Source organism: Cyanistes caeruleus, chromosome 4 (assembly GCF_971803275.1).
Source record: "Cyanistes caeruleus chromosome 4, bCyaCae1.hap1.1, whole genome shotgun sequence".
NCBI lineage: Eukaryota > Metazoa > Chordata > Aves > Passeriformes > Paridae > Cyanistes > Cyanistes caeruleus.
The window spans coordinates 81,676,425-81,688,940 of NC_141704.1; the positions used below are offsets into that span (position 1 = coordinate 81,676,425).

The window sequence follows — 12,516 nt, forward strand, 5'->3', positions numbered from 1 at the left end:
AACTGGATGATCCTCAAACTCCCTTCCAACCCAAACTTTTCCACGGTGCCCCCTGAGGTGCTCCTCCAAGGGCTCCAGCAGAGATTCAGGGTGGCTGCCCACCCCTGAGGGGAAGAAAGCACCTAAGGGCTCATCACCTCCACACTCTCTGGGATGCGGCTGAAAGACTTCAGACTTAGCCACCAAACTACTCCCCGTTATTATTTCCCTCTTGATCCCCTTCCCTCCTGACACGCCGATCCAAAACAGCTAAAGGGCTTCTTACCAATTCCAGCAGCGCTTCGGACCGCACCTCCCGCTCAGGGAGCAGCGGGGGATGGAGCAGCGAGTGTGCCCGGCGGAGGAGCCGCTCCTCCGGGGCAGCAGGAGAGCTCCGGGACCGGGGAGGGCTCCGGGACCCGCTCGGCAGAGCTCAGGGACTCGGAACCCGCTCGGCAGAGCTCCGGGACCGCTCGGGACCCGCTCGGGAGAGCTTCGGACCCGCTCGGCAGAGCTCCGGGACCGCTCGGGACCGCTCGGGATCCGCTCGGGAGAGCTCCGGACCCGCTCGGGACCCGCTCGGCAGAGCTCCAGAACTCGGAACCCGCTCGGGACCCGCTCGGGAGAGCTCAGGGACTCGGGACCGCTCGGGACCCGCTCGGGACCGCTCGGGACCCGCTCGGGAGAGCTCCGGGACCCGCTCGGGACCCGCTCGGGAGGGCAGCGGGCGGAGCGAGGCGGCCCCGCCGCCTCAGGCAGAGGCAGCGCCCGGCTGAGGCAGCGCCCGCCCCGCAGTTTTCATTTCCCGCTCGGCCTGCAGCAGACACAGAAAGTGAAACTCGGAGCCGCCCTGCGCCGCCTCCCGGCACCGGAGAAAAGCGCCGAGGGATTGTCACAGGCGGTTCTTTTGTCCCTTCATACAGACGGCTCCGCTTGTGCCGTGTGGGGGAAGCAGGATGAAGCACGGGTGAGGACCGCAGGAGCTCCCAGGCCTGTGCAGCCCCAGCCCGGCTCGCTGAGCCCTGGGAAGGAGGCAGCACACGGGGAGCTCTCACAGGGGTTCCACGGAGCCCATCAGAGCTGTCCTTGTGGTGAAATCCCGGTTGCAAACCCTCTGGGCAGGTAACGGGGATGCTGCTCACACTCCCTGCTCTGTCGGAGGTTCTCAGTGGAGGCAGCAGGGACAGCAAAACCTGTCCTGAACCCTCACTGGGGGATGTGGATAACTGTAGGGACTCCCAAGCAGAAGCGCTTGGAATTCAGCGTTTCAGCCGTAACAGAGGCTCTCAGCAATAATAATTTAATATAATAATTTAAATAATTTAAATTTAGTGATGTTCACTTCGATTAATGGCCTGTGTGGCGACTGCCCGATGGAAGGGAGGAAGAGAAAGAGTAGAACCTCTGAGCCATAAATTGCCTACAGAGAATGAAACCACCTGAGCAAAGTGCAAAAGGACGCTGGAGGAAGTTGGTGAAAAAGCTGAAACAGATTTTTGAAATTACTCCTGTGAGAGCCTGGGTGCTCAGTTAGGAGGAGTTAAAACTCTTTAGAGTTTAGCTCTTAAGAACATTTTCAGCTTTGCCTGCAGAGCTCAGCCACATCTGGAGCAGGTGTCAGGCAGAAGTGTGAGCCCAGAGCATGGGCTCAGCTGAAGGGATGGCTCAGGCTGAAATGTGCAGTATTTGGGTGCCCAAACCCAAGTGCTGCTGAGCATCGCGTGGAGCGTCCCTCGGACAAAATCTGCCGGCTCCTGATAATTGCCACGGCTTTTCTGATGTCCAGAGAGCTCCAGAAAGTGCCTTGGCTGCTGAGAGAGAGCAGCTGAGTGCTGAGTGCCCTCCCAGATAAAATAAATCATGGGGCTGATGGCCAGGATGAGAGCGGAACAGCCTTCGGGACGGGGGGAAATCACAGCCCAGGGGGGTCAGTGAGGATGAGGAGGGGCAGGACAGCCCCAGATGGGGTCAGTGAGGATGAGGAGGGGGTGAAGCAGCCCCAGGTGGGGTCAGTGAGGATGAGGAGGGAGTGAAGCAGCCCCAGGTGGGGTCAGTGAGGATGAGGAGGGAGTGAAGCAGCCCCAGGTGGGGTCAGTGAAGATGAGGATGAGGAGGGAGGGTGGCACCCCTGAGCAGGTGGGGCAGTGTCTGTGGGTGTGGAGAGATCCTTTTCCTTTCTCTTCTCTATTTCATCTTCCCAGTCCCATCCCAGGGCCTCTAGTCCCCTGCCCAGTGCCCCCAGTCCCTCTCTAGTGTGCCCCAGTGACCCCAGAAAAAAGGAGTTTGAGGGAAAAGTGGCTTAAACTGAGGAGAAATGACATTTTCCAGTATTGTCTGTGTTTAAGTTGGAGGGGATCCCACTTCACCTGTGATTTTAAGGGTATCAGTTAAAGGAAAACTTCTTTTCCATTATTTAAGGTTTAATTGAGGGGAGAAAACCCCATTTTCCCAACATTTGAAGTATTTAAACAGAGGGAGGAAAGGGCATTAAAATAGAGAGAAAAAATGGCAGGAAGTGTGAGGAGAAAAAGGAGAGAAAAAAGGGCAGGAAACATGAGGTGGGAAAAGAGTAAGAAATATAAGGGGGAAAGGGTGGGAAATGTGAGGTAATTAGCAATCATGCATTAATTAATTGGGAACTTATGAACACGACTGTGCAACAAAGGTGAGGTGTTGCCTTAATTTTTGTGAGAAAATCTGGCAGAATCAGTCCCAGAAATGAGATTTTTCAGGTCTGAAAGTTCACAGTCCTGAAAAAAGGCAACTTGGGTATTTCTAAGAATTGTCTTACTTTTTATAGGCAGGTCCTTCTTGAAGGCAATTCTGTATTAGCATCATAAAAAAAATCTAGATTCTGAAATGAGCAAGGAGGATCACAAATGGATGTAGGAGAACTTAATCAAAAAGCAAGACAACATCTCATTTGTTGCACAGAGGTGTTAATAAATTCCCAAATAATTTATGCATGAGCACCTAGGTACTTCATGCATTAATTTTATCTGTGATAAAATAAATTTATCTTTAATTTATCCAATTAAATCTGCCCTCCATATGCCTTAGGACAGCTTCTGGGAGGACTTCTTCCACCAATTTCCCAGGCACAGAGGTGAGGCCAACAGGTTGGCAGTCACCAGGGCCCTCCTTTCCACCCTTTTTAACAATGGGGACAATGTTTCCTTTTTTCCACTCCTCTGGGACTTCACCTGGTGGCCAGGACTTTTCAAATACCCCAGAGAGGGGATTCCAGAGAATCCCGGTTTAGGAGGTGTCTGTGGTGTTCCTGTTGGCTCTGTTGCTCTTATGCAGGGTTCTGCAGCTTTTTGGGATGACATACTTGGAATGTAATGAGTTTACCATGTACATTAGTGCTTAAAGAGGCTCACATTAAGTGTGCAAGGGAGAACAAGTCTTTTTACCTTACTGGGAGTGGCATTAATACAGCTGATGATATCTTACAGGATAATTTGCCTGTCATTTATGGAACAAAAAATGTCACTATATGAATTCTCCTAAATTTATGTTTGCAACGTACTGAAAACCTAATTGTTGACACATGCAGCACAGTGATACAGAGACAGTTCCGTGCTCACCAGGACCAAAATGTATTTTAAAATTACTCCACATCATTCTCTTCTTCAAATGAGTCAGTTCCCACTTCTTCATAGTCCTTTTCCAGGGCAGCCAGGTCCTCTCGGGCCTCTGCAAACTCTCCCTCCTCCATGCCCTCACCCACGTACCAGTGCACAAAAGCTCTCTTGGCGTACATCAGGTCAAACTTGTGGTCCAGCCTTGCCCAAGCCTCGGCGATGGCCGTGGTGTTGCTCAGCATACAGACTGCCCGCTGCACTTGGGCCAGGTCTCCACCAGGAACCACTGTAGGAGGCTGGTAGTTGATGCCAACCTGGAAAGGGGAATGTGAGAGAAGGCTGTAGAACAGCAGGAGGCAGTCAGAGAGCTGAAGAAATGCGAGTGAAGTTACAGGTGCTGGGGTAGAGTGGTGCCATTCCAAATGTCAAATACCATGATGCACACCCACTTTAATACCTGTACTATTCTGCTGTTCCATGTACACTGATGAGTTTGTGGCTTTTTTAAGAGCTACTCAATACTGAACACAGTTTTGCCATGACACTCTGTAGAAAGTAACACAAAATGTTGGTTCCCAGTGGAAAGTTGACATTGCTGCAGGAGCTGTTTGGATGACAAATGTTTTTCCACTGTTAATTTCTGTATCGTTGAAAATATGTTTCCCAACACTGCTGTGTAGCCAGTGTGGAGAAGCTGTATAATATTTCTAGGTTAACTAAGAGATTCCCTAATATCAGCATCTCCTTTATTAATTTTATCAGTTTTGGTATTTCCTCAATTTTAGATTGTGCCTCAGAAGCAACGCTCATTGATTTGTTCCAAAGGTCGGGTCTGAAATTAAAACTTCTTTCAATTTTAACCTGTACACACTTTGAATTTCCACTTATTTCAAAATCTATGAGCCTGTGTCAATGGGATGTCCGAGGGAGGAAAGGCACATTCTATAAAAATGCATCCTTCTTATGATCATTGGGAAATATCTATATTCCCCCATTTCTGGGGGAAATGGGAGAAATAGACAAGATAGAAACCCTTAAATATGAGTTTTCTACAAGGCTGAACCAAAATGCATCCTTCTTACATTCATTGGGAAATATCTCTATTCCCCCATGTTCAGGTGGAAACAGAAGAAACAGAAAGACTCAAATACAAGTTTTCTACTAGGCTGAACCTGCATTTTAGACACCAAAGAGAAGCTCGTGGCAGCCCTACTCACCTTGAAGCCTGTTGGACACCAGTCGACAAACTGGATGGATCTCTTGGTCTTGATGGCAGCGATGGCGACGTTGACGTCCTTGGGCACCACGTCGCCGCGGTAGAGCACGCAGCACGCCATGTACTTGCCGTGCCTCGGGTCACACTTCACCATCTGGTTGTTGGGCTCGAAGCAGGCGTTGGTGATCTCGGCCACCGAGAGCTGCTCGTGGTGCGCTCTGTCGGAGGAGATGATGGGGGCGTAGGTCACCAAGGGGAAGTGGATGCGGGGATAGGGCACCAGGTTGGTCTGGAACTCGGTCAGGTCGACATTCAGGGCTCCGTCGAAGCGCAGCGAGGCGGTGATGGAGGACACGATCTGGCTGATGAGGCGGTTCAGGTTGGTGTAGGTGGGCCGCTCGATGTCCAGGTTGCGGCGACAGATGTCGTAGATGGCCTCGTTGTCCACCATGAAGGCACAGTCCGAGTGCTCCAGTGTGGTGTGCGTGGTCAGGATGGAGTTGTAGGGCTCCACCACAGCGGTGGAGACCTGAGGGGCTGGGTAGATGGCAAACTCCAGTTTGGACTTCTTTCCATAATCCACAGAGAGGCGTTCCATCAGCAAGGAGGTAAATCCAGAGCCGGTGCCGCCACCAAAGCTGTGGAAGATCAGGAATCCTTGCAGCCCAGAACAGGCATCAGCCTGGAAAGCAAACGAGAAAGTGAAACAGCAGCAGGTGGAAAAGGTGGGAAAGATTTTGCTACATGAGCTTATCCTGAGCTGAAGGAGTGAGCAGTCATAGGCAGAATACAGCATGGGTTTCACATCAAGGTTTCCTGGGAAAAGGCTGGTGATAATTCCAGCCTTTGCTTTCCTCACTGTCTGAGCTTATGACATGGGGATCTGTCCAGGCCTGTTATGGATGCTGAAAGCAGGCAGGGAGAGCAGAGCCTGTGTGAAACTAAGTCACACAGGCTTCTCAGTGTGGCCTGAGAAAGCATCCAAACAATCCTTGGTAAAGGACAGCAATCTGCAGGTGTTGTTTAGTCAAGGGGTGGTGTTCCACTTAACCAATGCTGGTGATGTGTTGCTTTAATGACCAATGACAGTTTTACCTCTCAGACCTTCTCAAACATGTGTATAAAAGATTAAGAATAATAAACTTTGCTCTCTTGGACAATGCAGCTGAGCGAGTCATGTCATACTCCTTGCCATTCCTAATACAGTGTGATAGCCTCTCTCTCTGAACTTCTGCTCTGTTATTCTAGCTGAAACCAGCAATCTACAACTGCATAATCCACCCTTCAGTATCAGCACTGGTGCTGTAGGGCTGTGCTAATAATTAAAAATTACATATTCAGAGCCACTTCATAAAGATGGCTGGAGGCATGCAGCTGGGAAGTGAACTACTGTTCTCTCTTCTGCACCACATGCAGGATATCATCTGTATGACTTGCAATCTCTTTTCTGACCCACTGATACTATCTAAAATTAACAAGCTGTTAGTTCTGCCCTTCTTTCCTCTGCAGAGTCCAAGCTGCTGCTTCAAAACCACTGGGATTTACCAGTTTTCGGACGCGATCCAGCACCGTATCGATGCTTTCCTTGCCAATGGTGTAGTGGCCACGGGCATAGTTATTGGCTGCATCTTCCTTTCCAGTGATCAGCTGCTCTGGATGAAAAAGCTCCCGGAAGGTGCCAGCCCGTACTTCATCTGAAGAAGAAAGAGGAAATTGTAAGAATATGCTCCAGTGCCAACAAATTCTGGTTGTTGTTGGCATCAGCGCACGCTCTGAGCCACAGGAGTTCATGTGATGCCAAAAGACAGATGCTGATGGAGAAGGGAAATGTCTCCAGAGCATTTTTTCGTTGTTGCTTATGACTGATTTATGGTGCATCTTCAATCCAGCCACTTGTCCTCTCATGAGCTCGGTGACAAGTACAGTCTGCACCCACGGGTCCCCATTAAAAATAAAAAAAAAGTGTGAAGAAATTCAGGTGTCCCAATTTTCTGACATCCCTCTAAAATTGGAGGGAAGCGATCAGGCTCCCACTTTGAATCCAAACTGAAGAAAAGTGGAATTTGAATGGCAAAAATGTCCTGATAAACAAATCCAAAAGTTGAATATTGATGCAAAGAAAAGATTGTACACACCCCGTGTACCGGCTGTTAAACTGCTGGGGATTCTCCTGTTCCTGTGTTTGTAACACCTGTGACAAAATCTGGCATCCTGTGTCACAAGAAAATTAATTTTATGCTATCTAGTGGCAGTTTGAGGTACAAAGGGCTGCTTTGTGCCAGTGAAGACTGTTTGCACACCTTGGTGATACGAGGGAAAGCAATCTCATCTCCATTCTGCAGGTTTATTTCTCTACTGACCTACCACAGTTGGTTCCAAGTCCACCATCACAGCCCGTGGCACATGCTTCCCAGTGCCTGTTTCATTGAAAAACGTGGTGAAAGAGTCATCAGAGCTGAGTTTGTTTTGCAGGTCCTTGAAGGTGCCATCGGGCTGAATGCCATGCTCCAGGCAGAAGAGTTCCCAGCACGCATTTCCTATCTGCACTCCAGCCTGGCCAACGTGAACAGAGATGCACTCACGCTGAGGGGAGAGAGAAGAGGCAAGGTCAGGAAAAACAGTGTACCTTGGCTCTCCTTATTCCTGGTGGTTACATTTTCCCAGTGTGTTGCTTTTCAGAAAAATCAGTGAATTGTCACTGTCAGCTGTTCATTTGGTTGTTCAGCCCCACGACCACAATGAGACTGCACATGCCAGATACTGGGACAGTTCTTTAATAAATTGAGATCTGTGTGCTGTACTGTAGAAGTATTTTAAAACAGCCAGGAAAATAAAGTCAGGAAAACTTAATTTCAGTCACACAAACCCCACCTTCCTTCCTGGATTGGCCCTGCTGAGGAGCACATCCCAGTTTAGTTTATTTTTACTCCTGGCTGGAACCTGACACAGCCATGTGGCATCCTTCACCCTTACATAACCCAAGGCAGGTGATGTCTTTTGATCCTTCTACCCTGTGATAGCAGGCTGGTGTGGAAACTTGGAAGAGCTGCTTTCACCTAAGGAAATGATTTCAGATTTTCTTGGTCAAAACAAACATTCCTTCCAGCTCCTGAGCAGCCATTAATTTTATACCATGGCTCCATTTCTTGTCAGGCAGTGCCATTGCAATATATTGTATTTCCATGATTTCCAGCATGGCTTCTGTGGAAGCCAGGAAGAGAAAACTGTGTAACACCAGACTAAAGCAGGCAGGAGTCCATTGCTCCAAAATCCTGTATGATTAAAAGTACAGGAGCACAAAGGCCACGGTGCTGGGTTTCATAAGTTCATAAACAGAATTATGAAGCAAATACTTGTGGGTTAGTCCCAAAAATTGCAACACTGTCTGCACTGAAAGGCATTTTTTTGAGGAGAGAGTGGTTTTAGGCATGTGGATTTTTTCAGATTGGGTTTCTGCTTTGGAGCAATTCAAGCTGCCTGAGCTCTGATTTTGTGATACTCAGGGCCTTGTCCATGCTAGGGAGCAAAAAAGAGTCAGGTCATAGTACAGAACACTGGCCTGTGATCTGCAGTGCTGATTGACAATTCAAAAAAACTAGCACAGTTTTGGCTTAGGTCAGTTAATATTTTTCCAGACAATGCTTAGGCACCATGCAGAAAACAACTCGTCAAAATTGTGAGCAGCTCAGTGACCACTGCCAGGCTTTGGAGAGGGAAGGAGAATTGAGATGCCCAGATATTAAGACAACCTGGCTTTAAGGGCAGAGGACAGTCCTCACTCATTCTTGTTTTGTAATATTGCATTTAGAGATAACCAATGGCACTATCAGATTTCACCAGTTAATTTTAATTTTTTTTTTAATCAAATTCTGCAACTGCTTACCTAGCAAAATCATTCTGTGACCTGGGAATGAAATGTATCTTCCACAAAAACTAAATTTTCAGTTGCAACGTGTGATCAACAACATCTCTGGAGCAGTTCTCTTCACAAATTATCATATATTCTTATTTAAGAATGATAACTGAAGACATTTTTTCAGAAGCAGCTAGAATTTCAAAAGTCACCACTGTCCCAGCTAGTCATCCCCAGAAGCTCAAATGAGCATGAAAGCTCAATTTAAATCTTTCATTCAATGAAACAAATTATTTATTTTCAGTACTCATTTCTAAGCTGCTGTCCCTGCAAATGCACACGTTCTCAAGAGTACTTGCACAGTCCTGTTTTTTCTCAACTGAGCTGTGCAAAAGTCTCAGAGTTATCTGAGTGACAAGGGGCTTTATGAGTGAGTGTGTTGCAATCTGGAGGATTACACAGGAGACACTGAAGGCATATTTGGACTTAGAGAATTCAATTAATGCTGACTTTCCTGCCTTTTCTTTCAAATCCCAGTGAGAATCTATAAGAAAAATAAGTGTTTCTTTTCAAACACAGCAGTGAGGCCAGCTGGCTTTTAAAAAGATTTTTTAAAGCAAAACTACAATTACAAGTCAAGCAATATCTTAAACCTAAAAAGATGTTTTGCTCACTTCTTCAGGTCTGCTTTTTCACAGATAGAACAAGTTATTGCTGCCTTAGGAAGTTAATATTGTAAAGCTTCATACAGAACTGTGGTTGAAGATTTTTCAGACTGAGTTTTCAGCTGCACTAGTTTGAAACCGTATCTCAACCCTGATTTTTGAGCCATTTCATCTTCTCCTACCCCTGCAGTAATTTGGAAATATTCTACCAAAGAGAGAAGACAGTGAAAAAGAGGTTTCTGATTTTGCATAGTAAGCAGCATTAAAATAGATGCCAGACTTTTAGTAGGGAAGAGAGTGGGCCTTCTTCAGCGTCACAGTCAGAGTAAGTTGATCTTTATGTGATATTTTAATTTGGAGCCTATTCCAAACTCATGTTTCACATCCCACCACTAATGCACCAGGACAGATCCAACAAAGAAACAGTAGAACAGACCAGATCCTTTGCAAAACTAAACCTGGGACAGCTTTAAAAAAACAGGCTAATACCTAGCTCCAGAAGTAATAATATTTGGTAATAATATTAAATAATAATATTTAATATTGAATATTGCAGTATTTACAGCAAAAGGCAGACTTTAGTCTTCCAGCTGTTCCACAAACACTCTCACTTCCCTAGGTCTGGGGAAGCCTGTGGAAGTATTTGGCCTGCAAGATGAGCTGGCAGAAAGTAACACAGTTCTTCCTCTGCACCAAAATTAGACTCAGTGCTCGATATATACTGGGGTACAAGGTGAAATGGTTTTTTTCACATTCTAAGAGGTTTTGAGAGATTTCTACAAATTTATAACAAACCCCCAGCATTTAAAAACAAAGGGCATTTTTTTCTTAATTAATTTACTTAAATGCATAAGTATATAAAAGCATTCATGGACTCCAGAAACACACATGCATACCCTGTATAGCTATGGATAGTACAGCCATTGGGGCTAAATTAATTTTAAACAGACACAAAGACTGCTAACTTTTTTTTGGTTTATTTCTAAAAAAATATATCTAAAAAAATGATCTGTCACTGGAAATGTCTTGTAGCAATATTGCTTTTCGTTCATTATGGAGGTTTTTTTTTCATTTTCAGGAGAAGGCTTCATTTTTGTGAAACACAAGAAGGACAGCAATTTAAAGGAAATAGAATTAATTTCTAAGAGATTCCAAAAACTGAAAAAATGTAATTTTTTGTTGATATTTTTTCACTAGACTATATACAAAACCCATTTTATTTATTTTTTTATTTTTCACAGTTGCTTTATTTTTGAGTAGATGAAAATGTTACTTTTCTCAAACAAATGCAGTAGAAAAATAAAGAAACTTTTGACACATACATTTATATATTATCCATGTAGCCATGATTCACAAGCTTATAAAAGTAGAAAACTAAGACATACACACCAGGACAAGGAGCTAAACTCTGTCTTTGGCTGAAGGATCTCGAGTAGATAAATCCTAATTACTCATATGAAAACAAACCGGTGTTGAGAAAATGTGGTCACAAGAAGAAAGTACCAAACAGCTGAGACTCCACATCTAATTGATCTTGTAATTCCACTAATTAGGGACTCTCTGAAGAAAATGTAATGCTGTAATGCCTCAGTGAGATTTTCTGCACTCCTCTCCCTTCTCCTCACCTGGTGAGTGGTGCATGAGGTCAGGACGACAGCAGAGCCCACGGCCCTCCCAGCCCCCATGTGCTCAGTGCTCCCCATCCCCTTACCATGGTGCCTCCAGAGGTGTTTCCCTGCCTTTGGGATCCCTTTGGGATGGCTGGTGGCAGCTCTGTGCCGGAGCCTGGCTCTGGGCTGCAGGGCAGGAGGAACCCCTGGCCCGGCACCCGGCACCTGCTGCTGCGCTTCAGCGTCACAGCGCTGGGGGAAGAGGTCACCCTGCTGCCTCCAACACCCCTCTTGTGCAAATCCTCCCTCACAGGCTGGCCTGACACACCCCAGGCTTCCAGCTCAGTGCAGACAGCGTTGGCATGCTTATTAATTTGGAGTGTGGCCATGTGGCATGTTGTACACTGTGCTTTCTCAAACCTCGGGGTTTTACGTCACCTGCAACATGCCAGTTCCCTGTTCTGCCAACACGTACTGCTGTAGGTGAAAATCACACCTCAGTTCCAGCACAGAAGGTGTAAGAGAGCAAATGAATGGAAAGGAGAAGGATAGAAGAAAAACAGATATCTGGAAAGTAAACATAATTATCATTCTTAAGTGTGCTCTATTAGTGCTTCTAAATGATCTCCTGGCTTCTCTATTAACATTTCAATTTACTCCTATTACTTCTCTTTCCATGTGCAGTCATCCAGGCTGTCAGCAGGATGGGACAGCTTTCAGTACAGACTCTCACTACTCTTCCCAAACAAACAGGAAAAGATTTGATTCCTATTGCAGTGTTTATTGCAGGACAGGTCTGGAGGCATCACCCCAAAATTCTGACACCAAATTGGTGCAGTCGCCTCCACCCTTTTGCTCTCTCTGCACTAATTCCCCACTGGAAACAGCAGCTTCTCTCAGTATAGAAATCCTCATTTTGATGCAACTCCTGGGTAACAAAGAGGAAGGCACACTTGATTATTGAATCTGTGTTATGTATCCCCAGACTCTATAAATGTACTGTTTATGATGATGTTTAATCAGCAGACATTAAATAGACAATTCCTAAAATGTAGGTTAGTCTACCCTGACATGACGATATTAACAGATTGTTCTGTCACTGCTGGTGACCAGCATAGAAGTATCCTCTTTAACACCTGCATTTTAAGAGTGAGAAATAGTTCATACTGGTTTTTATAAACTCACTTTGGTACAGTCTTCATTTTGCTGCTCTTTACATAAACATGCAAACCATTACTCTTTGCTTTTGGCTGGGAAAAGCTACAGAGCCATAATTTTTGGAGCCATAGTTGTTTTTTAACAAAGAATTTCCATTATAATTTCCATCTGCTGCTTTGCTTAAACTGAATCTCAGAGTTCTTCAGAAAACCATCAGGTCATTGCTTTGAGACTAAGGAATACTCTCACATTTTCATATCTCTGAAAATGGCATTTTGGAATAACTTAGAACTCAGAAGTACCATTGTACTGGTTTAACTCCAATTGGCAACTGAGCACTGAACCAGAAGAGTAAGAACCTTGGGTTGAGGTCTAGTTTAACACACAAAGCCAAAGTTGTGCCCATAAGCAAAGCAAAGCAAGGAGTGGATTCACCACTTCCCATGGG

The 12,516-nt window shown here is 45.8% G+C and overlaps 2 protein-coding genes across 5 annotated transcripts in view; both read right to left on the bottom strand.

Moving 5' to 3' along the window:
* Positions 1 to 2,063, bottom strand: part of USP18 (ubiquitin specific peptidase 18) — a 13,719-nt gene extending 11,656 nt beyond the window's left edge. For 2 of the 4 annotated variants that reach the window (XM_086886042.1, XM_086886039.1), the window contains exons 1-2: positions 659 to 684; positions 266 to 546 (exon numbers count right to left, since the gene is read on the bottom strand). The gene's annotated coding sequence lies outside the window, so the exon portion shown is untranslated. Of the gene's footprint in view, positions 1 to 265 lie in introns of all 4 variants that reach the window. The other 2 variants (XM_086886041.1, XM_023925386.2) reach the window with 2 other exon arrangements.
* Positions 2,064 to 3,479: 1,416 nt separating this feature from the next.
* TUBA8 (tubulin alpha 8) lies at positions 3,480 to 11,356 on the bottom strand. Its single transcript, XM_023925366.2, has 5 exons — positions 11,012 to 11,356; positions 7,143 to 7,365; positions 6,328 to 6,476; positions 4,784 to 5,464; positions 3,480 to 3,880 (listed from the first exon to the last, which is right to left on the bottom strand). The coding sequence occupies exons 1-5, from the start codon at positions 11,297 to 11,299 to the stop codon at positions 3,593 to 3,595; spliced, it is 1,629 nt and encodes a 542-aa protein (XP_023781134.2). The 5' UTR covers positions 11,300 to 11,356; the 3' UTR covers positions 3,480 to 3,592.
* Positions 11,357 to 12,516: the final 1,160 nt, after the last annotated feature.

Coding starts and splice junctions, on each gene's coding strand:
- TUBA8 (XM_023925366.2), bottom strand. CDS start 11,299: ATGGCCACACTCCAAATTAATAAGCATGCCAACGCTGTCTGCACTGAG. Junction 7,366..11,011: donor ACACCTCTGGAGGCACCATG/GTAAGGGGATGG, acceptor CTCTCCCCTCAG/CGTGAGTGCATCTCTGTTCA. Junction 3,881..4,783: donor GGTGTCCAACAGGCTTCAAG/GTGAGTAGGGCT, acceptor TCCCCTTTCCAG/GTTGGCATCAACTACCAGCC.